The following is a 25,205-nucleotide window of genomic DNA, read 5'->3' on the forward strand; positions in this document are numbered from 1 at the left end:
AATAAAGTCCCAAATGCTGTGACCTTTCCTCATAGGGGAGCCACTCCATCCCTCAATTGTTTTGGTTGCCCTTTCCCAACTCCGCAATATCCTTTTGGAGGGGATGCGACCAGAACTGTACACAGATTCAAAACGTGGTTGTAGTATAGATTTGTACGCTGGCATTCTCTGACATGCTTGCCAACCTAGCAGTTCAAAAGCACCCCCGGGTGCAAGTAGATAAATAGGGACCGCTTACCAGCGGGAAGGTAAACGGCGTTCCGTGTGCTGCACTGGCTCGCCAGATGCAGCTTGTCACGCTGGCCACGTGACCCGGAAGTGTCTGCGGACAACGCTGGCTCCCGGCCTATAGAGTGAGATGAGCGCACAACCCTAGAGTATGGCAAGACTGGCCCGAACGGGCAGGGGTACCTTTACCTTTATTCTCTGACATGCTTGCCCTTCCCCAAGCCTTAACAAAAGATAATCTGAACCTGGGTCTCTCTGGGTCTTATTGCAACCACTGTATCCCACTATCTTGCGCTTCCCATCACCTTGGCAGGAAGTGCAGAAGACTGAGCAAACCTTCATTGTTTAGGAGAGAGATTAGCTAGAAGCTCCCTCCTTTCCATTATTCCCATCCTATCTTTCCTTCCTTTTCTCCCTTCCAGCCACTGTCGGAGAATTAGAAAGAGCAGATGGAGTCATTCCAAGTGCACAGCTGGAGGAAGAAGGGAAACGGAGGGGTAATGAAAATCCGACAAGACGTGTTCATACTTGCAAGAAGGCGGAAGCGCAGGAGGGCAACTAGGGGTGAGGTGAGGAGCAAGGTCTCTCTTCTCGCCGGCAGAAGGCAGGAGGGGGCAGTGGGTTCACACGAACATCTCGCCTCCACACCTGGACCCCAGCAACGCCAGGGCAACGAAGCCTGAGCCCGCCTAGTGAGGGGCAGCAAAGGATGCTTGGGCTGGCACAAAGACGAGCAACCTCAGAAAAGTGGCATTCACACCCATGCGCACCAATGGGGTGGGGGAGGAATCGATTTGGTCCGCTTTTCAGAGGACCAATTACAACTATTGCTCCTGAGCTTGCTCCAGGATCAAAAGGCAGCTCCCAGTCACATGACGTGCTTCCTCTGGATTTCGCAATGTGAGAAAGCGAGCGCCAAATATATGCATTTTGTACAAGATGCATAAAAAGGTGCATTTTTTGGACAAGAAGAACGAAAAAGCTTGCTGTTTCACATTTAGAAAGGGTTATGTAATGTTAAAAAAAAAAGAATACGTACAGTTTAAATGCAGATTTTCTGTGTGCTCTTTCAGAAAAGCTGCACAGAACAGAGCAGAACGGATTTATGGCTGAAGACTAGCAAGACTGTGAAATGGGATGGAATTCATTGCTCAGCCCATCCCTACCTTCAGCGCTGCATTTCTGCTGTGGTTCTGCAGGAGTGCAGGGGACAACAACATGTGACTGTAGGCAAGCTTTCGCTGCTGTTGTTTTAAATAGCAAGTTTCCAGCCCTTCATTGCTGGCAAAAACATGCTTTAAGCCTGCTGACATCTCAGCTGCCAGAGGGGAGTCAGAGTGCAAAGGTGCATCAGTGCCTTGTGTGGCTCCTTGGCCCTCCCTATGCCTATTTCCCAGAATTATGCAACAATAGAAGTGTGTAAAATGAGAGCACATCATGCAAATCTATTCATTTTGCATAATTTAAACCTGTTTTGGGATTCCATATTCTTTAGTGCAGAATCCATTTATCCATTTTTAAATTATTATTACATACATATCCCAACTTTCCTCCAAGTTGCTGTAGCTGGCAAACATTTCCACCCCCATTTAATCCCACAACAACCCTGTGAGGCAGGGAGGCTGAGAATCAGAGAGACTGGCCCAAGGTCACCCAGGGAGTTGAGTGGGGATTCAAACCCTGGTCTCCCAGGTCCTAGCACTCTAACTGCTACACCACACTGACTTGCCTGGATAAATCTTTTAAGCCGTTGTTCTTATCACATCCATCCCTTTAGTGTAGTCTGCCTATGGTACTTAGATGTTACTTGGTTGTTTCCCTGGTGCCCTTCTCTATATTTGCCCCCCCTTCCAGTTCTCAAGCTTGGGGGGAGGGGGCTTTTAAGAAAAGCATTTCCATGATTTTTGAAAACTTGAACCTTGAAAGCTAACAAAGTGCTTGTGCTATACACAATCCATGCAAATGTGTTCCATTTCCATAATTCATTCTGCACAGACTTTCCAAGAAGGGCCTTAATGCAGATTTTGGATATATTCATTTGTTTACGACATTTTTACCCATCTTTTCCTCCAGTAGGGCAGAGCAAACCATGTGTTCATTCTCTGCCCCCCCCCCAATGCTCCTGCAGTCTGTCCCCTCCCACCTGTGATCCTTACAACAACCCTCTAGGGTAGGATGGCTGAGGTAGAAAGAGAAGGAATGACTGGCCCAATTCACCCAGTGAGCATCAGGTTGATCTCTGCTTTAACCAATACATGACACTGCAAGGACGGCCCTGCAGATGTTTTTGGACCACAGCTCCCATGATCATCTTGGGCCATGGCATGGAGAGAGCTGACAGAGAAAAGGTTTTTCTCCCCACATGTTAACACTAGAACTTGTGGACATCCAACGAAGCTGAATGTTGGAAGATTCAGGACAAATAAAAGAAAGTGCTTAACGCAGTGCGGTTACAGTATGGAACTCCCTCCTGCAGGAGACAGTGATGGCCACCAAGCTAGGTTGTTTGAAAGAAGATTAGATTAATTTGTGGAGAAGGCTAGCAAGGGCTGCTAGCTCTGCCTCCACATTCAGAGGCAGCAGTGCTTCAGAATACCAGTTGCAAGAAGTTACAGGAGAGGAGAGGGCTCTTGCGCTCAAGTCCTGTTTTCAGGCTTTCCACTGGGACATCTTGTTGGCTGCTGCAAGAACAGGATGCTGCACTAGGTGGTCCACTGGCCTGATCCAGCAGGTTCTTATGTCCTTCTGCAGGGACACAGGTTCCCCCCCCCCCAGCAGTGCTGGCTTTCAAGGCACAGGAGCAGACCCAGGAGACGCCACCCAGACAGCCCCACCAGAAAGAAAAATCGCACATGCTCCTCAGTGTGTAGAATGGTTCCACACGCAGCTGTGCCACGCAAAGTGCCCGCCGGGGGACGATGTGCCAGGTGGGCCACATTTCTCTGTTCCATGCAAGAGCCCAGCCTCTCATCGCCACAAAGCCCTGTCTCTCCATCTGGGTCCTGCATTCCTTATCTCATTCCGTGATCCCTCCCAACGCTCTCTTTCTCTCTGCTCGCAAATCGTATTCGAGCAGTGAAATATTAAAGTGGCCCTCGCAATGAGCTGGCAGAGCTATTTATATGCAGCGCTGCTCCTGCGCAGGGACAGCCGGCTCCGAACTTCAAAGGCCATTAGCAACACGCCTGCCGAACTCCTGTTAACCGCTCATAAACCTCGCGCGGAGGACGGCAGCCGCCTCAGCCAGCGAGGCAGCGCACTCTCTTGCGCCGGGGGCCGTGACCCTCCCTCTTGACTCTTACTGTGCGGGAAATTAAGAGACACGATTTCTCATTACATTACTCATTACTCCCAAAATTGCTAACGCGGAGTCTCAACCCTCAAAAGGCCATTTGCACGCCATTTCCCGGGGCGGGAGAGAGAACAGCCTGGGAATGGGAGTGGCAGGAAGGAAACGGAGCAGCTCCTTTAAAAAAGTCTGCTGTGAACAAGGGGCGCCAGGAACCCACATGCCGTACACTCCATTCAAGATAGCTCCAATACCTTAATCACTCCATGTGCCCCGTGAAGTCTGGATGTGCCAGCTGGCTGCCCATATTATAAGAACATCAGACAAGCCCCCTGGATCTGGCCAATGGCCCATCTAGTCCAGCATCCTGTTTTTAGAGTACAAGAGCCCTCTCCCCTCCTGTAGCTTCTAAAGATAAAGGTAAAGGACCCCTGACAGTTAAGTCCAGTCACAGATTACTCTGGGATTGTGGTGCTCATTTCACTTTACAGGCCGAGGGAGCCAGCGTTTGTCCGCAGACAGTTTTTCCGGGTCATGTGGCCAGCATGACTAAGCCACTTCTGGCGAAACCAGAACAGCGCACGGAAATGCCGTTTACCTTCCCGCCAGAGCGGTACCTATTTATCTACTTGCACTTTGACGTGCTTTCGAACTGCTAGGTTGGCAGGAGCAGGGACCGAGCAACGGGAGCTCACCCCATCGTGGGGATTCAAACTGCCAACCTTCTGATCAGCAAGCCCAAGAGGCTCAGTGGTTTAGACCACAGCGCCACCAGCGTCCTTGTGCGCCACCTGTGTCCTTGTATGGCTTCTAGCAACTGGTATTCAGAAGCATTAATGCCTCTGAACATGGAGAAGGAGTATAGCTATAGTAGCTAGTAGCCACTGGGAGCCTTTTCTTCCATGAATATACCCAATCCTCTTTTCCAAGTTATCTAGGTTGGTGGCCATCACTGCCTCCTGCGGGAGTGAGTTCCAAAGGCTAATGGCCTTTGAAGTTTGGAGCTGGCTGTCCTCATGCAGGAGCAGCGCTGCATATAAATAGCTCTGTTAGCTCATTGCAAGGACCACTTAACTATGTGCTGTGTGAAGTCCTTTCTTTTATCTGCCCTGAATCTTCCAACATGCAGCCTCAGTGGATGTCCACAAGTTCTAGAGTGATGAGAGGGAGAGAAAGACCTTTCTCTATTTTCTCCATGCCATGCCTAATTTTATAAACCTCTATCGCCTGTTATTTGCCTTTCTCTAAACTTAAAAGTCCCAGTGGCTGCATCCTCTATTGTAAGAACACCAGGAGAGCCTTGGCCCATCTAATCCAGCACCCTGTTCTCCCCGTGGCCAAACAGAAGCCCCAATGGGAAGCCCCAGAGTAGGTCCTGGGCGCAACAGCAGCCCTCTCCCTGCTTCTGGCTCCCAGCAGTTGGCAAATTTTGTGAAATAAATGAAGAATCGCAAGCACGCACTCTGTCAGGGCAGGTGTCTCTGCTCCCATCTGCAAATGCGGCACCTGGTTCAAGGCAACAAGACTGCACCCTCCTGTTCAGGCTACTGTTCAGTCATTGCCGCGTCCAGTTCCAGCCCTGCTGCACACAAACACACATGCACACACACACCTTGGCTACTCCAAGCTCTCCGCAGACTTCACTGAGGCTCCCTGCTCCACAGTAAGGTCCTTGCTCCCCCTTTCAAAGCAACTGAAGTCAGTGCAGAAAGAGGAGCTTCCCCCATCCTCCAGTCCCAGTTCTCACCAATTCAGCCCCCTCCTTTGTGCCTTCCTCCTCTTCCTCCTCCTGCATCAGAGCCTGCCAAGCCAAGCGCAAACTCAACAGCTCTGCACAGCTCGTGACAAAGCCAACCGTGACATTTAATGCATATTTTGCATTTAGCATGCACAATTGTTGTTCTTGTTGTTTTAAAATTTAAGTAGCGCCTGCTGGGTGAGCAAATTTGACTATTGGGATTGCAGTAGGTGGAAAGGAAGCAGTTAAGACTTGGCTGCCCTGCTGCAGTCCTAATGAAAATCCTTCCTCTTAAGAGGAGAAGGTGGGAATACACACAACTCTCTTCAGTGCAAACAGTAGCTTCAGGGGAGCTATTTTGGTCAGGACTACAGCATGGGAGGAAGGGGTTAATAGTACCCTCAAAAATGCTTGCTGCAATCCTTGTAGTTTTAAAGTTCTACCACCATCCAACTGCTAGCCCCATTTTTATTTTTTATTCCACTTGATTTTTCATGGTTTTTAAATTTCCTCTGCTCTTCTTAGCTTGAGCATTCTGTTTTCACTCTGTCATTGCATTTTAATTTTGTTACTGGGCAAAATTAAAATGTTTCATTTTACCTTTATTGTTACATGTTGTGTGTCCTTTTTTAATTCTGTAGTTGCATTTTAATTTTGTCATTGTGCACACATATGTTTATTTTCCTCTGTGAACCTTTGTTCACAGATGGGGAAGAAATTCCACAACAATATCACCACCTGGGCCGAAGGAGGTAAAACAAGGAGGAAACTGACAGAATGCAAACAAAACCTCACAGCAAATAATTAAGAATTAATCAACATATATTTTGCCGCTAATCATGCCAATGTGAATGGGGGCTTTTTGTTTGTGTTTTGTTTCCACTTCCCGCAGCACCACCATCTAATTTAAAACAACACAGTCCATGTTTCTTAGGTGCCCTCAAAACAGAGCACCACCAGCACCACCACAACCCATTGATTTATGACTTGACCTTCACCATAAAGTCCCAGGGCAGGCCACAGCAATTTAAAAATACAATATTAAAAACAGTTTGAAACAAATTAGAATAGGGTGGGTTCTCTCCCTCCCTCTCCTTTATCTCTTGTGTCAAAGTCCTGGGTAAAGAGGTGGGTCTTCAGTCTATGAAGGAAACTATATAACAAAGACGTTGGGCACATCATTAGAACAAGCCACTCTCCAATACAGTTCTGTGGATGCTGGATGTTCACAGGAGAAGTTGGCTGTGATGAGTCACAAGCAAAGAGGATACAGGACCTTGGACAGCTACAAGGGATCCCGCTATGGCATCAACATAAGAACACTCAAAAGTTTTGAAGAGTATATGAGTAAACACTGGTCTAAGGAAAACATGTTGGTATGTTTAGATTAAGTTTGTAAAGCTGACCTAGGAAAAACTAATACATTCAGAACATTAAAGACGAGATGTATAAGATGCAATGTAAATAAGAATTTAAAGTTTAAGGGATGATGAGTATTGGATGAGGGAAGCCACACGGGGTACTAATATTATTATTCTTTCTTTTTTCTTGGTCATTAATTTTGGGGATGTATGCATTTTTGTTGGGGGGGGGACAATTATTGTTTATTTGCCTGTCTATGGGGGGGGGGGAGAACATTCATAAGCTGCCTACTCTCAGCAGCCAGGAACGTCATAACTAGACACTGAAGGGACCTGTCAGGAGTGAATATGGACCACTGGTAGCAAACCATATGGGAAACAGCCCTACTAGAACAGCTAACCAACAATCTGAAACTAGCATGGGGACAAACATAAGAGGACACCTTGATCCCAATGTGGTGCCCCTTCATTACATACACAGCCCAATGAGACAAAAAACAAACAAACAAACAAACAAACAAACATACAGCATACAAATTGATATGGCTAACTTGAGCTAACAACACCTCCCCCCCCAACACACAAACAAAATTCGCTGCAGCCAACTGAAGTTAGTCAATCAGGCCCTGGGCCCCCCCAACCTCTCTCACCACCAGTGAAAACTAATACAGTGGTACCCCGCTAGACGAATGCCCCACTAAACGAAAAACGTGCAAGACGAAAGGGCTTTCCAATATTTTTTCCGCTTCGCAAGACGAATTTTTCTATGGGGTTGTCTCACAAAACGAATTTTTTTTCGGGGTCTTCCGTTTTTCCCCCTTTTCTGAAAGCCGCTAAGCCGCTTATCTGCAAATTGCCGCTTATCCGCTAATCCGCTAAAAGCCGTTAAAAGCCGCTTATCTGTCAATTACCGCTTATCAGCTGATCCGCTGATAGCGGTGCTCCGCAAGACGAAAATCCCTGCAAGACGAAGACACCCGCAGAACGGATTAATTTCGTCTTGCGGGGCACCACTGTACAGTGGTACCTCGGGTTAAGAACTTAATTCGTTCAGGAGGTCTGCTCTTAACCTGAAACTGTTCTTAACCTGAAGTACCACTTTAGCTAATGGGGCCCCCTGCTGCTGCCGTGCCACCGGAGCACAATTTCTGTTCTCATCCTGAAGCAAAGTTCTTAACCCGAGGTAATATTTCTGGGTTAGCAGAATTTGTAACCTGAAGCGTATGTAACCCGAGGTACCAATGTAAATGAATAGAAAGAGAACCTAGCCACGTGGTGCTGACACAAAACCCTTGCACATACATTATGTAAAAGAATAAAAATTTACTACCCCCATTCTCACTCCCTCACTTCTTCCCCAAACTTATATTGTCTATAATATTAGTGTCTCACATCGGATACAACAGATCTGCAGAAAAGATTCTATGAATGGTAAGCAGAGACACTGTATGTACTTTTGTAATTCAAGAAAATCTTTAATAAAACCATTTTTTTAAAAAAAGACGAGCACTGCTGGATCCATTTCACCTTGGTCCTAGAAACACCCCTCCCATGTTGTTTACAGTCCCTCTCCCGCAGCTGATTCTTACAGGGTACCCAAGGGCAGGGTTGGGGTAACTGGAAACACCCTTCCAGCAATGTTGGGAGTCCAGGGTGTGCGTCAACCACTGGATTAACATCTTAGTTTGCTAGCCATGCACCTGCCGGCCAAGTGACCCATGCCTTGCTTATGCAGCATACTGATTTGAGCATTAATGGTTTTACTAGAAACCAAAATCCGAGTCGAAGTACTTTGTCCAGTGTGGGCCTGTATTCCTTTGCCAACGGAGGTCCCAGAATAGAGTCCTTGCCCGCCCATGAGGAAGTAGGCTGGACATCATCCTGGCCCTCAGACACACACACTACAAGGTCCCTGGGCTTGTGGTATCTCAGTCCCTCCCTGATCCACACCAAGGTATACAGAGCAGAGACCTGCAGACGCTCGTTCCCAATGAATCCCCTCAGCAAATGAGGGCAGGCGGCATATAAGGAACCCAGCATATGTTTTGAACATCACAGTCGGTCCACAAAGGGAAAGCAATTTATCATTTCATAATTAAATCTTCTTGCCCACCCCCACCTGAGAGACTCTCACGCAAAGCTCTGCACAGGACCAGAATGCGAAACAGCACCTGCTCCACAGAACGAGCAAGAAAAGGCCTAAGTGACCATTGTCAGAGATTCTTCCCCTTCTGCTTATAAGCACACCCAATTCACACCTAGCCCCACAGTAGAGGCAACTGGATGTCCCTGCTCATTGGGAAAACCTCATAGGTGGGATTTGAAGGCTGGCTGCTTCCCAGAAGGGCCTTGCGCAGCTGTGCACACCTAAAGCTATAGAATGTGCAATCAAGCACAGCATTTAGCTCCTTGAGAAACTCAAGTTTCTAGTCCTCATTGCCAAGAAGATACCCTTGAAAGTGGGTGGGTTACGCCTGGTGATATTTCTAGGGCTGGATGGGAATAAGGTTTCCCAGTGACTGGGGGTGATGCTCCCCTACTTTCCTCAGCTCTGTCCTATTTGACTTCCAAAACCAGGAATAATGCAAAGTGCTCAATCTGCACCATTTATACTGGCCACAGAATCTGGCTTTTCTCAGTGCAGAATCTGGATTGCTGAGATGCAGAATCAGAGATCACAGAATTGGAAGCAGACCCTGAGGATCATCTGGTCCAACCTGCATACAAAGTTGTCCCATACGGGGATTGAACCTGCAACCTTGGCATTATCAGCTCCACACTCTAACCAACTGAGCTATCCTTTGGATAAGAACTCCAGCAGAGAGAAGATGCTGCCCTATCCCTATTCCTGCCATAATAATAATAATAATAATAATAATAATAATGATGATGATGATGATGTAAAAATGCAATTATTTATTTTATAAAATGCATTTGCCCCAACACCAAGGTACTTGGATATACAGAACAATAGGTATGCATAACACACATCTAACTGGCATGCACGGTCAAAGGACTGCTCCTGGCCCCGCCCGAGGTTCCCTGCTGCCAGCAACAACTAGCATAGATGAATCAAGTCTTATATCTATTAGGCACGATAGTCCCAAGAGCAGACTTCAAAGACACAAAGTGAAACTAGAGTGCACTGATTCAGGGGGGTTGGGGGGAGATGCCTTAAACCAGCTGTGATGTTATATTGTGTTTTTAGTATTTTTGTTGGGAGCCTCCCAGAGTGGCTGGGGCAACCCAGTCAGATGGGTGGCATATAAATAATAAATAATAATAATAATATTATGATTATCCCACTCAGGAATTCCGCTCACTTGGAATATTGGCAAATGCTCTGCAAGGGTCCCACTTCTTGGGACCCTCCCCTCCACTCAGATTTTGGGAGTGACTCCTTAAAAATCCAAAAAGTCTTAATGCTGGCGAATGCGTCTGTTGGCTTTCGTTTTGGCAAGTACCCCAGATTGCATCCTATACTGGGGCCCATGTGGGGTATCCAAGTTACACCCCTAAAATTCAGTGTCTCAATTCTGCACCAAGGAAAGTGTAATTCTGCAATCTCAATGGATTTTAGAAACATGCTTGATTTCTCAATTTGCCTAGCTTTTCAATCTTTCTCTACCTCGCTGCTGTGTACGATTTATCTGACTTTTAGTTGTCATGGGGAGCAGCAAGAAACCCCTTCCCACCCGCAAGGAAACCTGTGTCCAAGACATTTTGCTGCCTGAGGCGAACCAGAAAATGGCTCCTCCCACCACCATGTATCCCTCCTACAAAACAAACAAAATAACAGGATTTTATGTCCCATGAACCCTCACCGACGCTGCTTGAGCCATAGGACTGGGTAGGGCATGAGGGGAATGGTGGGGCCTGCACTCAGCCACCAAGTCATGCACAAATCCAGAAGCCTCTGCTGTGCTTCCACGTTGCCCATCTGGCTTCCTCTGGCCCTGGCAGCAGCCAGCCAGAGCAGGGCACTATTTTGTGCCACCCAGAAACAGTGCACAAGAATGCCATTTGCACAAGCACATGGCAGGGAGAAGGAAGAAAAGCCAAGAGTGTCCTACAGCACATGCTCGGTTTATTTGAAGTTCAGGAGAACACACCAGCAGCTCCACACACCCCTGCACCGGGAGCAAGAGGTTGCAGGAAGCAGAGCTAGATCTACCACAAGGCAAAAGGAGCCAGGGAAGTCAGACGTGGGGTTGTTTAGCGACTGCTTTTGGAGTGCCAGATTGCCTCTCCAGCAAGATAAGCAAACTAGGACCCTGAGCCAAATCTGCCAACCCTCCCATTCTGCCGCTGAAGCACCTACCTTACCATGTCTCATTATAGAGCTGGCCCTGTATGGGGGCCTCTTTAGATATCTGGCTCATTTGGATGAGCTAAATTGCCCGAGCCCTTGACCTCCAATCTTCTTCATCTGTGCATCCTGCCGCCAGCAGGATGCTCTCCCTGTCTCTGGAAACAGAGAATCCTTGGACCGTTTTGCAGCTCTCACAATCATAGCTATCCAAATCCACCTGAATCAACCCAGGCGCTTCATCCCGCTAATAACCAGAGCCATATTTCACATTTGTTGTACGTGTCCGGCGTTGTCAAGAATCCGCTGCACCATTAACTCCGCTGGAAACAAACCGCTACTCAGGCCCCCTGGATTTCCCAATACGTGCCTAATTGATAATGACAGCAATAACGACCTAACATTTATTACCAAGCACGGCATGACAAGACTGTAAAAACATGCTAATATTTGCAGGGCCATCCAGGTTGGGCTGTAACTGTTTTGGCAGCCGACACTGGGGAAAAACTGCAGCAGCAACGAACACCCTCTCCCTATGGCCCTCTCCCCCAGGCAAAGCCGCAAACCTGCAGCAATTTCTAAAGAGGGGGAAACCAATATGGAGGGATGGAGGATAATGCATAGTCAGCCCATACTACTTTGTGAAGGAGACTCAAGGCCACCATTCCCCAGCCTGGTGCCCTCCAGATATTTTGCAGTCCAATTCCCATCAGCCCCAGCATCAAATAACCGTGCTGGCTGGGGCTGGTGGGATTTTGTAGTCTCAAATGGCTATGCTGGCCAATAAGATTTGGTGTTCTCCAAATAGCACAGACCCTTCTTTTTCTTCCCCCTACATTCAGCCCCACACCTCATCTCCTAATTCCTGATTCTTCCAGTGTGTTCCTTACTGGAACAGCCTCGTCCTGGCCTTCTGGGTCTCTTGGTCACCCCAGAGTGTGACAGAATGTTGGGCACCTGTTTGCATCAGCCCATCAGGGGGCGTCACTTACTCTGTGATTTCTTCAGTCACTGTGTGCTCCACTTGAAGCCGGGAGTTGACCTCAATGAAGTAATGCTTGCCTTGCTTGTCCACCAGAAACTCCACCGTGCCAGCATTCTCATATCCCACCTGCAAGAGAAAAGCAGCAGGTTGACTCCAGGATGAACGTATTTTATTTGGTTCATGAGATGTATACACCACTTGATTGTAAGAGCAAAAACAAAACAAAACAAAACCACTCATGGCAGTTTGCAAAAAGAGGAAAAACAAGAAACAGATTAAAACACACATCAACATTCTACATTATTTGGATAGTTTGTCTAAACAAAAATGTTTTTTGCAGGTGCCAAAAAATAATACAGTGAAGGTGTTTGCCTGATATCAAAAGGCAAGGGGTTCTAAAGGGTAAGGGCTGCCACACTCAAAGATCAGTTTCCTACAAATGTGGACTGGCTATGCATACAGAAGTCCAGAGGCCTCACACAAGGCAGCAAAGGCTCTGAAATTGAGTGATTACTTAAGACAGAAAAGACCAGTATTTGCTAACCTGGTGCCCCTCAGATGGTTCGGACTTTCATTCCCATGAGCCAAAGTCAAAACCGTTATTTCCAAAGCTGGAGAAGCAGGTGGGACATAACAGCGCTACAGTGACATCCTCACAGCACTAACCCTGACACAGGTAACAATAGGGACCTCAATTCTGGGTAGAACCTAAGAATTGTATGCAGAAGGTCTCAGGTTCAATCACTGTTTCTCCAGGATCTGGGCTGGACAAAATTTCCTGCCTAATTCACTGCAGACTGCATTACAGTGGTACCTCGCAAGACGAAATTAATTCGTTCCGCAAGTTTTTTCTTCTTGCGAGTTTTTTGTCTTGCGAAGCACGGTTTCCCATAGGAATGCATTGAAAATCAATCAATGCGTTCCTATGGAAACCGCCTTCAGACCAGGTCCGGGGACAGTCTGTCCACTGACTTCTTCTGAAGGCTGGGGGGGGGGGAAGACAAGGGCTTTTCTTCCCACCGCCAGCCTTCAGAAGGCTGTTCTGAAGGCTGGCGGTGGGAAGAAAAGCCCTTCTCCCCACCTCCCGCCCCGCAAGCTCCGGGGACAGGAGGGCTTCGCTGCCGCCCGCCAGCATTTTAAGATCGCCCGGGACAGCGGAGAAGTCTCCGCTGTCCCGGGGGCTTTTAAAATGCTGGGGGTCGGCAGCGAAGGCTTCGCTGCCACCCGCCAGCATTTTAAGATCGCCCCGGGACAGCGGAGAAGTCTCCACTGTCCCAGGAAGGCAGGCGGGGGGGAGCAAAGACTTTTGCCCCCCGCCGGCCTTCAGAAGAGGTCCAGGACCCCGCCTGCCTTCAAAAGCCGTTGGGATAGCGGAGAAACGCGCTGCGCTTCTCCGCTATCCCGGGAAGGCAGGCGGTCGGGAGCAAAGACTTTTGCCCCCCGCCGGCCTTCAGAAGAGGTCCAGGACCTCTTCTGAAGCCTGGCGGTGGGCGAAAGTCTTTGCTCCCGACCGCCAGCATTTTAAAAGAGGTCCCCGGAGATTTCCCTATGGGCTTTCTTCTTGCGAAGCAAGCCCATAGGGAAATTCGTCTGGCGAAGCACCTCGAAAAACTCTTTCTTCTTGCGAGTTTTCCGTCTTGCGAGGCATTCGTCTTGCGAGGTACCACTGTATAGGACAACTCTACAGACTCACATCTGGCATTGTTCTAAGGAGCCAAACGATAAGTGCAGTTTTGAAATCAGCTTTGAAAGATCTTGTCTGCCATCTTAATCCAACATGGTGCCCAAGTGTATCCAAGCACAGATGAAAGGCTGCTCCTTGATGTCAGGAACTGTCATGACACATTTGGTTGCAAGTTCTTAAGAGGTGTCAAAATGCAATGTGAACTAACAACTTTCAGAAATGATTTAAATACTGGGCTAAGTGGGTCAACGATCTGATTCAGTAAAAGGCAGCTTCATGCACTGGTTCATCAGAGCCACCAGTGTGGTGTGGTGTAGTAGTTAGAGCATCGGATTAGCACCTGGCCAGGGTTCAAATCTCCACTCAATCATCATGAAGCTCACTGGATGACCTTGGAGCAGTCACTGCCTCTCAGCCTAACCTACCTCGCAGGGTTGTTGTGGGGATTAAAGGATGAGGGGGAGAACCCTATATCCTACTTTTGAGCTCTGTAATGGTTCTAGGGGTTGCCAACACCTGGCTGGGTTGCCTGAGTGAACCTTTTCTGTCCGGACAGCCACTCGCCCGTGGCTGTCTCAATCACTGGCAGAATCCGTCAGTGGGCGTTTCTTGAACTTCTTCCAGCAAAGAAGCTCTTTGACGCCTAGTCTCCTCCTACTCTCCCTGCGCGGAAGTCTTCTGCGCAAGAAGGATGTGGGCAGCGGAGGACCCTTACTATCCCCGCTGGTTCCCGGCAAGGAGTCATGGGACTGCCTCGCCGATTCCCCCATCTGCCCCCCTTCTCCACTGGTGCTACGCTGATTCCCTTCCCCAGAAGATGGGCTGCCTCTCCCCATCCCCGGACGCTCTCTGGAATCCCTCTGGAGCCCTGATGGCAGTTCCCTGACAAGCTCCTTGGGGAAAAGGTAGGCTATAAACACAATAAGTAGTAGTAGTAGTAGTAGTAATAATAATAATAATAAGAATAAGAATAAGAATAATACCCTCCTGATTACTAGGATATGTCCTGTGTCCTACATATCTTCTTGTATTACAATACAATTATAAATGCATTGATTTTGAGTGCACAGGGCACTAGAAGATGAATGTGGTTTATATGGGGGGTAGCTTTCAAGACACTTGGAGACCTTTTTGGCACTTTCAAAAGCAGAGCCCTATCATCTGGAGTTAATGTGGTTTCTGCTGCAGGATCGAAAGAAGAGCAGTGTTAAGTGTTGTATTAGTCACATGGGTCACAATGAAGCATGCAAACAGAGCGGTCTTTTATTAATCAGCATTTCCTCCCCTTTTCTCTCCCCCACCCCATGCCACAATTTGTATGTTCTTGGCACAGAATCGGAAGGAAGATGAGATGGCTGAAGTCAAGTGGCTGCCTCGCTTTCGTTCCAGCTACAGATCACAGCCGAAGTCTGACTTACAGAAACAGACGTAAGTATCATAAAATGCACAGCCACACGTCGTCAAAACAATTCACGGCACGAACTGCTGAGAAATACTTTTGGCAAGCAAACGCCACTGCAAAGGCAAACAGTGCGACTTTCCCCCAGTTATATTTCTCTCTCTCTCTTTCTGCTGGCAAAAACACATTTTCTTTTTTCTGCTGAGCGATCAGAAAACAATGTCGGAGAGAAGACATTCCAAATATTTCCTCCCCAGTTTCTGATGAGAACTACTCATCAGATAGCTATGCAAATCTTCAACTACCTAACTTGGCACATGTGTGAATGTTCAAAGGATTTATTCATCTGACAGCCATCCAAAGCACAAGGCAAAACCCTGGAAACAGCTTTCCCCAAGCTGGTGCCCTTCACTTGTTCACTGATTTATTAGAATACCTGTATATTGCAATTTCATTAAAATAAAAATAAAAGCTGTTTACAACAATTATACTAAGACAATAAAAATTACATTGTTGTTTTAAACAGATCACCAGCTAACTATTACAGAAAGCGCTTACCTTGATTATCTGCATATGCCTGGTGGCATAATAAAGTTTTCAGCAAACGTTTGAAGGTTAATATGGAAGGTGTCTGCTGATCTTCTGTTGGAAGAGCATTCCACAGGGCTGGACCAATGTTTGGGACTCCAATTCCCACCAACCTCAGCCAGCGCAGCTGTGTTGGCCGGGGGACGTGCCTGTCATAGCCTAAATGGCCATGCTTACTGGGGCTGATGGGAGTTATGGTCCCAAACATCTGTGGGTCACCAAGTTGGGGAAAGGGTGCCCTAGGAGGTCTCAGGGCTCTTTGGATTGCAGTGGCTTTTCAAACTGGCTTATGGTGATCCCTGTGGCGCTTCAGAAGACATTCCAGGGTTCCCTGATGAGAAGATCCAATATGGCAGACCAACTGCCCATTAGGACAGCTGGCTTGTCTTGTGGTTCATCCTGGTAGCGCTAAGAGTGCCAGGTGTGCCCTAGGCCAGCCATCCTCAATCTCTTCATGCTCAGGACTAACCTGACTATGCTGGCTGGGGCTGATAGGAGGGAGTCCAAAGGATCTGGGGGTGCTACATTGCTGAAATTCACTCCCTTCTCTGCAGGTAACCTTGGGAAATGAAGCTCTTTGCAATCTTACGCAGTGCGGCTCTTGGTCAAAGAGGACTGTGAAAACTCACAGGCCAGGCCAACAGCCTGCCTGAAGCATAGGAAGGTACAGTGGTACCTTGGTTCTTAAACGCCTGGTACTCAAACAACTTGGAACCCAAACGCTGCAAACCTAAAGTAAGTGTTCCAGTTTGCGAACTTTTTCGGAAGCCGAATGTGCTCTTTTGAGTGTTGCGCTTCTGATTTGAGTGCTACTTCCGATTTGAGTGCCACACTTCCGATTTGAGTGTTACGCTGAGGTCTATCTGTTTTTGCTATTTATTTTGCGTTTTTGTGGCTTTTTTTGCTTTGTTTTTGTGACTGTGTGGAACCCAGTTCAGCTACTGATTGATTGATTGATTGATTGTGTGACCTGCAGTACATTGTTTATTGCTTTCATTTTATGGATCAATGGTCTCATTAGATAGTAAAATTCATGTTAAATTGCTGTTTTAGGGGTTGTTTTTAAAAGTCTGGAACGGATTAATCCATTTTGGATAACTTTCTATGAGAAAGCGCACCTTGGGATTTGGAATGGACTTCTGGAACGGATTAAGTTTGAGAACCAAGGTACCACTGTAATAGCCCTGCTGGATCAGGCCAAAGATCCATCTCACACAGCATCCTATTCGCACAGGTGTCAACCAGATCATAGAACTGTAGAACTGGAAGGGTATCCTGGGGATCATCTAGTCCAACCCCCTGCAATGAGAAGCCCATATGCATAAGGGCTAAGCAGATGTCCTGAGCACAAGAACAGCACTCTCCCCACTTGGGATTCCCAGCAACTTGGGATTCAGGGGCACTACGTAGCCAATGCAACTAGGAGACACTGGTGTCCTCCATGCATTTGTCTAATCTACTACAGATTGTGGAAAGCGGTCTGTCTGCCCATCCATTCTTTATTGGTTTGGATGCACAAGGTTCCCAAGGCAGAGGAGATGGTCTTTGTCTATGTTTGGGTGTCGGATGCCATTTTGAATCAAGATGGTGGACTGAAACATGGATTGGGTGTGACTTTGCCTAATTTGCCTAATTTGGTGAAGGGCTCAAACTGCATTGATGTGGATAGCTCTGGAGATATTGCCACCTAGTCCTCTTCTAAAGCAATCCCAGTTGATTGCCACTCCTGCTGGTTGTGGTTGCAAATTCTGTACTTTAACTAAGCACTGTGAGAAGGAATCTGTCCGCTCTGTCCTGAATCTTTCTCATTCAGCTTTGTTGGAGATCTTCATTGGGTTTCGGTATTACGAGAGAAGAACAGCTCCCTACCCACTTTCTCCACAGCACACGTACAGCACCCCCCCATTGGCCTTTCCTCCCCAAACTAAGAAGTCACAAATGCTGTAACCTTTCCTCATAGGGGGCTTGCCCTAGCCCTTTCCTCATTACTTTTCTGAGTGACCAGAACTGTACACAGTACTCCATGTGTGGCTGCACAATAGATTTGTGTTTTTAAAAAATAAATGTTTATTACTTTTCCAATATTTGCACCACAGATTTGTAAAAGTGCATGACGATATTGGCAGGTTTGGTCTGCCAATCCATTTCCTAATGACTCCCAGCAAGGAATTTGTTGGGTTTTCCCGCACGCAGCTGCTGCAAGCCAGGGTCCTCTGGCAGGGGAGAAGTCATGAGTCCTGAAGAGGCACTGTGGTAGAGTTGATCAGATCAGGATGTGGGCAGCAGTAGGTACTTGTTGGTGACCTCTGGCACAGAGAGTAGGGACAGGGCCTCATGCCAGGAGTCACATCCCAGGGAGGGTCCCAGCGGCGTAGCCCCCAAGCACTCCATTCTGCCCCTTCTTGTGTCATTCAGGTGCACTGCGCCTCCTTCACTCCCAGCTCCCATGCCAGCCTCACCGTTGATCCTGGCAGCCCTCTGGCATCAACGGAACATGCCCCGAGCCCATCTTCTCAGGAGCAGTCTGCTGCTCAGTCTGGTTCGTAGCCACCACTGTTGCCTCCTCCATCATCCCAGTTCTGGAGACACCAGAGCAGGAGCTGAAAGTCAGCTCAGGCAGAGTCCTCCAGAAGCAGTTCCCATTTGACTGCCCAGCCTAAAGAACACCCTGCTTGCCATGTTGAAATTGTGCACACCCCATTCCCACATAAGGGGACCCACAGGGACATGTCACTTCTTGGATCAATAGCTTAGACCAGGGGTCAGCAAACTTTTTCAGCAGGGGGCCGGTCCACTGTCCCTCTGACCTTGTGGGGGGCCGGACTATATGGGGGGGGGAATGAACAAATTCCTATGCCCCACAAATAACCCAGAGATGCATTTTAAATAAAAGGACACATTCTACTCATGTAAAAACATGCTGATTCCTGGACTGTCTGTGGGCTGGACTTAGAAGGTGATTGGGCAGGATCTGGCCACGGGGCCTTAGTTTGCCTACCCATGGCTTAGACAGCCACACCACCTGCATTGCTTCTGAATCCCTTTCTGTACCGTACTGATGTCAGCATTAAAGAGTTTGGCAGAAACCGAGTCCTCCAAGCTTGAGTTCTTCATCCTCCACTGAGAGCTGCGGCAGGAGCAGGAGAGGGCCCAGTTCTCCCTGAAGCAAGAAGCCCAGATGCTGCCGGGGCAGGGAGTCCCGCTTTCGTCAACTTTCGCTCCCCTCACGTTGGAGGCCACAGAAACTCAGGGAACCAAGGCCAAGTGCTAGCGATTTATTTCTCCTGTCTGAGTAGTCAAGTAATTAAAGATTCAAGGTTTTCTTCCCAGGGATAGATTGCTCTCCTCTGGAGCGAGCGCAGCTGAACGCACGGACGGCGATGGCGGGGTAGCGGAAGCTGAAGCAGTTTTCGCAAATGGAGGGCGGGGGAGACGGGAAGGATAATTCCCGACTACTAGCCCCACGTTCATCCTTTATGCCTGGCAAGATGCAGCAAGCTGAGGACGGCGCCCCTCTCCCTCGCCTCGGTCCCTTCAGTAAATACAGAGGCGCCAGGCTACGCACCATTAAACCCACAGACCAGAGCGATCTGCTGTCAGATCAAATATTTAGCAGAGAGGCTCAGGGAATGCACGCAGAATCCACACACAAGGATGAGCAAGAGGCGAAGGGCATCGAAATCAGCCTGGCCCGAACAGAGAGGAAGGCTGAAAAAGCCCATATTAGGAATCTGTGCTACCCTTTCCCATATAGTTTTGCTGGCACATCGGTCCCACCATCCTTACAGCAGCCCCACAAGGGCAGGCCACTATGGTTTAATTTATTTAGTGGACTTTTATACTACTTTATAGGAGAGAAGAGTTGCAAGGCAGCAAACATAGCATACAATAACAGTACTAAACACTTTTAAGGCATGCCAGCACCTGAAACTTAGAAAATGCAATAAAACAGTCAACCTAGCACAACAACAGAAGTCAGTGTAAGCAGAACAAAGCAGGAGTGCCCCAGCAGCAGTCTACTCTATACGTGTGGCAGAGAACATGCCTATCTTCAGCATCCACTTGGAAACTTGTTGGGACAGACTTGTTGGAACAAACTTGTTGGGACTTTTGGGTCATCTAGCTAGGAAGAAGGAGGAGGAGGAGGAGGAGAAGGAGTTTGGACTTGATATCCCACCTTTCACTCCCCTTAAGGAGTTTCAAAGGAGTCTAACAATCTCCTATCCCTTCCTCCCCCACAACAAACACTCTGTGAGGTGAGTGGGGCTGAGACTTCAGAGAAGTGTGACTGGCCCAAGGTCACCCAGCAGCTGCATGTGGAGGAGCAGAGACGTGAACCTGATTCACCAGATTACGAGTCCACCGCTGATGTGTGTCCTGTGCTGATTGACTGGAAATGTGGCAGTTAGAACAGGTGTGTTTGAGGGAAAGTGGCAGTTAGATATTGGAGAGCGAAGGAGAAGAGTAGCTGGTGTGGGTGCTGAGGAGAAGGGGATAGGATAGGATTAGGGTTTGCATTAGGACTGGACTCATAAGCACATGCTATGAAATACAAAGTACCCAAACCCTGTTATTGAAAGCAAACACATACTGTATTCAGCCGTTAATATAATGATACAGATTTGTTTGTTCGAAGCACGTCTCATCTTTGGCCAAGCTATCAAGGCTGTGACAAAGTCGGTCAGATAAAGCAGCGTCTATAGGGTGGCAGCAGAATATCAGCAGTTAGACAGCTGGCGGCAGCAATGTTTCTGAATGCGAGTTGCTAGAAACCACAGCAGGGGAGAGAACTCTTGTGCTTCAATCCTGCTTGCAAGTTTCCCAGAAGAGGCATCTGGTTGGCCACTGTGAGAAGAGGATCTCTGACTAGACGGGCCATGGACCTGATCCAAGAGGTGCTGGAACTCACCATGAATGCCCCCTTGTTCTCTTATAATGGCAATGGCACTCATCTGAGAGGTGCCAGAACTCAGTTCCAGTGAGTTCCAAGCAAAAGGGGATTGGTGATCTGAATTAAAGGACACTCTTGCTCCTAAATTGGTGCACTTGGGCACAGGAGGGTGTGACAGGCTTCCAAGAAGCATCTGGTTGGCCACTGTGCAAAGCTGGACTCCGATGGATCTTTGGTCTGATCCTGCAAGGCTCTCTTACATTCAGGCCAGCAAAGAGCTTTTGCCAGCTGAGAAACCCCAGGCCATCTTGACTGGAGACATAAGTGTAGAGATGACCTTGAAGAGACAGCTTTGGAGATGACAGGGGAGCAGAGAAGGTGCGAGAGGATTTGGATGAAAAGCGCTTAAAGCCCTGGACACACACGAATTTCACTGCAGTTCTGACCCTGAGCTTACTAATTAAGATAGATAGAAAGGTCCTGAGCCTGCGAGTTTAGAGGAGTCTGGGGGGAGACCAGCAAGCAGGAGGGGGAGGAGGCGAAGGAGGCGAAGGATGGGGGTGGCTAGAAGGTTTCTGTAATCCTCTTCCAAGAGAGTTCGATTTCTGGATCAGAATTAAAAGCAGAAGAGAGGGAAAATATGGATTAACTGTGTATTTAAATCTCAGTCAGGGAGCCAGGCCGCCTAGCCAGACAACCATAAAGAGAATAATGAAGCGTGGAAGTCATTACTGATGTTTTAGCTAAGGAGCAACTGGCGGGTCCTGAATTTTAACAGCTGCAGGCAGCACCTGTGAGGGGAGGGAGCAGGATGGTGTGGGGGCAGTGAAAGCTATGCTTCCCAAAGAACCCGCAGGCACAAGAAGGAATTAGCCCTGGGCGCAAATAGAGGAGAGGCCACTTGCACAGCGGAAATTGGTACAGCACAAATACTGCCATCCTTCTTTTAATTTTTTTAAAGGAGGTTTCCAGACTTCATGGCTACATAGACAGGGCTAGAAATTTCTGGGCAACAGGTGGTGAAAGCTCAGAGGCTGGGCAGAGGAAAGACCATGTTTCTCTGGAGAGAAAACAGGCACTCCAGCACCTGCCTCCAGAACCCTCTGCCCCCTCGAGTGAGAAGGTTCAAGGTTCTTGTACTGATTTACAAAGCCCTGAACAATTTGGGTCCAAGATACCTCAGGGACTGCCTGAACCACTATATTCACTGAGATCCTCTCCAGGAGCATATTGGGTCGTTCCCTGAGTTGGTGAGGCTCGCTTGACAAACAATGAGAAATTGAGCCTTTAGTGTCATCGGCCCATTCCTATGGAACACTTTGCCACTAGAGATTCGGGCAGGTGCCTTCTGTCCCAACTTTAAAATGCCTGCTGAAAACTTTTCTATTCCACCAGGCCTTTGCAGGTAATTAAGAGTACATCCCTCACAATCATCGAACTGTAAAGTTGGAAGGGACCACAAAGGTAATCTCCTGCAATGCTGGAATCTTTTACCCAACATGGGGCTCAGACTCATGACCCTGAGATTAAGAGTCTCATGCTCTACCGACTGAGCTATGCTCTACTGATGTTTGTTTTTTAATCTTTTTGCTTTTAACTTTTTAAAAAAAAAAACTTTTTATGTTATTGTAATGGTTATAGGGGTTGCTCGTGCGTAAGCAGGTGCCAACACCTGGCTGGGTTACCTGAGTGAACCTTTTCTGTCCGGACAGCCACTCACCCGTGGCTGTCTCAATCGCTGGCAGAATCCGTCAGTGGGCGTTTCTTAAACTTCTTAGAGCAAAGAAGCTCTTTGACGCCTAGTCTCCTCCTACTCTCCCTGTGCGGAAGCCTTCTGCGCAAGAAGGGTGTGGGCAGCGGAGGACCCTTACTCTCCCCGCTGGTCCCCGGCAAGGAGTCATGGGACTGCCTCGCCGAGTCCCCCATCTGCCCCCCTTCTCCACTGGTGCTACGCTGATTCTCTTCCCCAGAAGATGGGCTGCCTCTCCCCATCCCGGGACGCTCTTCGGAATCCCTCTGGAGCTTGCTCTCTCCCTCCGGCACTGATGGCAGTTCCCTGACAGTTATTGTCTGGCTTTGTTTTATACTGTTGTAAACTGCTATGATATATTTTTGATACAATTGGTATATGAATATTTTTATGAATAAATAATAAAATAAATAAGATCCCTGTGCATAACACAAAACAGAAGCTGAGACACACAGTCCTGCCAGATGTGCATAATGCATCCAATCTGCTGGCATGATCCCTCCTTAGGGAAGGTGACTGGCAGCTTGCCACTCAGGGGCTGTCTGGGGTTAGGTTGGCAGAGCTGAAACTGGTTTTTTCCTTCCCACCCATCCCTTTAAAACCGCATCTAAAGCTGCCAAAGGTGCCTGCCTTAGCCCAATGGGTAGAGATGATGAGCGGTGACTCAACCGAAAGCAAATACAGTGGTGCCCCGCAATACGAAAATAATCCGTTCTGCGGGTGCCTTCGTCTTGCAGGGATTTTCGTCTTGCGGAGCTCCGCTATCAGCGGATCAGCTGATAAGCGGTAACTGACAGATAAGCGGCTTAGCGGATAAGCGGCAATTTGCAGATAAGAAGCTTAGCGCCTTTCAGAAAAGGCAAAAAAAAAAAAAAGGGAGACCACGGAAAAAAATTCGTTTTGCGAGACAGCCCCATAGAAAACTTCGTCTTGCGAAGCGGAAAAAATATCGGAAAGCCCTTTCGTCTTGCGCATTTTTCGTTTAGCGGGGCATTCGTCTAGCGGGGTACCACTGTACAAACGTATTTACTAGTGTATTTTGTACTGTTGGATAGATCCCCTGACTGGTGTTAAGCCAGTTCTGGTTGTGGTCACACTCCCCTGAAAGGAGCGGGTTCACAGTTTGGAGGTACTCCTGGGTTCCTTACAGTGGCAAGGAATGTCTGCTGCCAGCTTTCTTTGGTAGCCCTGCTGAACATAAGCAGAGCCTGCTGGATCAAGCCAATGACCCAGCTAGTTTAGCTCCCTGTCCTCACAGTGGCCAGCCAGATGCCTGTAGGAAACCTTCAAGCAGGACCCATGCACCACAGTCCTCTCCTTCCCCTTTGTTTTCCAGCAACTAGTATTCAGAAGTATTACTGCTTCCAACTCTGGAGGCAGAGCACAGCCATCATGGCTAGTAGCCACTGATAGCCTTCTCTTCCATGAATTTGTCCAATCCTGTTTTAAAGCATCTAGGTTGGTGGCCATCATTGCTTCTCTATCTGAATGTGCATAGACCTTGTCTATGCACTCTGCTAAGCTTGAGGTTAGATTACTGCTATGCATTAGATGTGGGGCTGCCTTTGAAGAAGGTTCAGAAACTGAAGCTGGTGCAGAGTTCAGTGACCAGATCGCAGACTAGGACCTCACATGTTTCTGATCATTGGAAACCATTCTCCAAAATTCCACACAACAATGAGGAGCAGCAGCTTGGGTTTTGCACAAAGGACAGGTTTTTGTTCAGTCAGCAGTAAGGATAGGAGGAAAATGTACCACAACTCTGGAGGTACCAGTTGCTGTGTGAAAATTGAAATGAGGAGCACTGCATGTACGATGCCAACTTCAGAAGCAGCCTACTGATGGCAACCCTTCCAAGATATCCTTCTACAACCTCCCTTGAGCAAACCTGCAACAGCAGAGTTATTCTTCCTCCCTGCCAAAACCAGGTGTTTGCCAAGAGGAATAAATTGCTTGGGGGGGTCGCAACCTACCGCCCCCAGATGGCACCAAACCACGTCTATTCCCACTCTGCTGAGTTGCAAAACTCAATTTCCACCCCGGGGATTTAAATGCATGGCGCAGCAACAGTGTAAAAATAGCACCTTAATCTGTTCCTTGGGTGAGTTCGGTCACATCTGACTATAGATGTTCCTTCTGCCTCTTCTTGGAGCTGCTGATGCAGCTCTATGGGAGGGAGTTCGTGTATCAAGCAACCAGTCACCTGAGAATCCGACATGGTCCAGTGGTCCAGAAATTCAGACAAGAAGGACACCTTTGATACTTTTTCAAGGCTGCCAAGAAGTCAAACTTGGGGAATCTTTTCTTTCCCCAGAGTTGTTGTTGTTGGAATCCCACTGAGAGGACAAAGGTACCAACTGCAAGAAAAGGCACCAGCCTCCTAGCTGGACAGATGTAGTTAGGGGGCAGGGCTATTGTCTTGAATACCAAGCCTGGGCTATAAAGCCCAGACTCAATCCAAGACCCAGGGTTTATCCACATTTCCCAAGAAAACCCAATCTTTAGTGCTGAATCAGAGTAAACATCAGTTGGGTTTTCTCCAGGTTGATGTTTGCTCTGATTTAGCACTGAAGAGTGGGTCTTCCAGGGGAAATCAGCAGGGAAGTGGCAAACCCACCTGACCAAGAAGGGAACAAGCAGCAAACCATTCAAACTCATGCTTTCTAGGCCCAGGACAAGGCCCCAGATGAGACGGCATGCTCTTCTGCCACAACTGCAGGGCTGCTGTCCATGGTCCCAAAGCAGCACCTTGGTCGCTGTCCAAGGTCCTGAACTGATCTTATCCTTCCATCTGCTCCAGCGATCTCCATCATCCTTGGGACATCACTTTCCCTTGGTGGTAGACATCACCATGGATCAGGTCACCATCAAGGTTACAGCATTAGTACATCACTGTACCTTCCAGGAACTCCAACCTAGCACCACCCCTCTCCGCACCATTGCTGCCTGTTGTGCCCAACTCAGCACAATCTGTTCTGATGGG

At 48.1% G+C, this 25,205-nt stretch overlaps 1 protein-coding gene across 5 annotated transcripts in view; it reads right to left on the minus strand.

Annotated features, from left to right (window-relative positions):
- PC (pyruvate carboxylase) overlaps positions 1-25,205 on the minus strand; it is a 260,020-nt gene that overhangs the window by 150,436 nt on the left and 84,379 nt on the right. For all 5 annotated transcript variants that reach the window (XM_053369882.1, XM_053369886.1, XM_053369883.1 and 2 more), the window contains one exon: positions 11,918-12,036. In XM_053369882.1, coding sequence (XP_053225857.1) covers positions 11,918-12,036 — 119 coding nt within the window. The remainder of the gene's footprint in view (positions 1-11,917; positions 12,037-25,205) is intronic.

This window comes from Podarcis raffonei, chromosome 16 (genome assembly GCF_027172205.1).
Source record: "Podarcis raffonei isolate rPodRaf1 chromosome 16, rPodRaf1.pri, whole genome shotgun sequence".
Taxonomy (NCBI): Eukaryota; Metazoa; Chordata; class Lepidosauria; order Squamata; family Lacertidae; genus Podarcis; species Podarcis raffonei.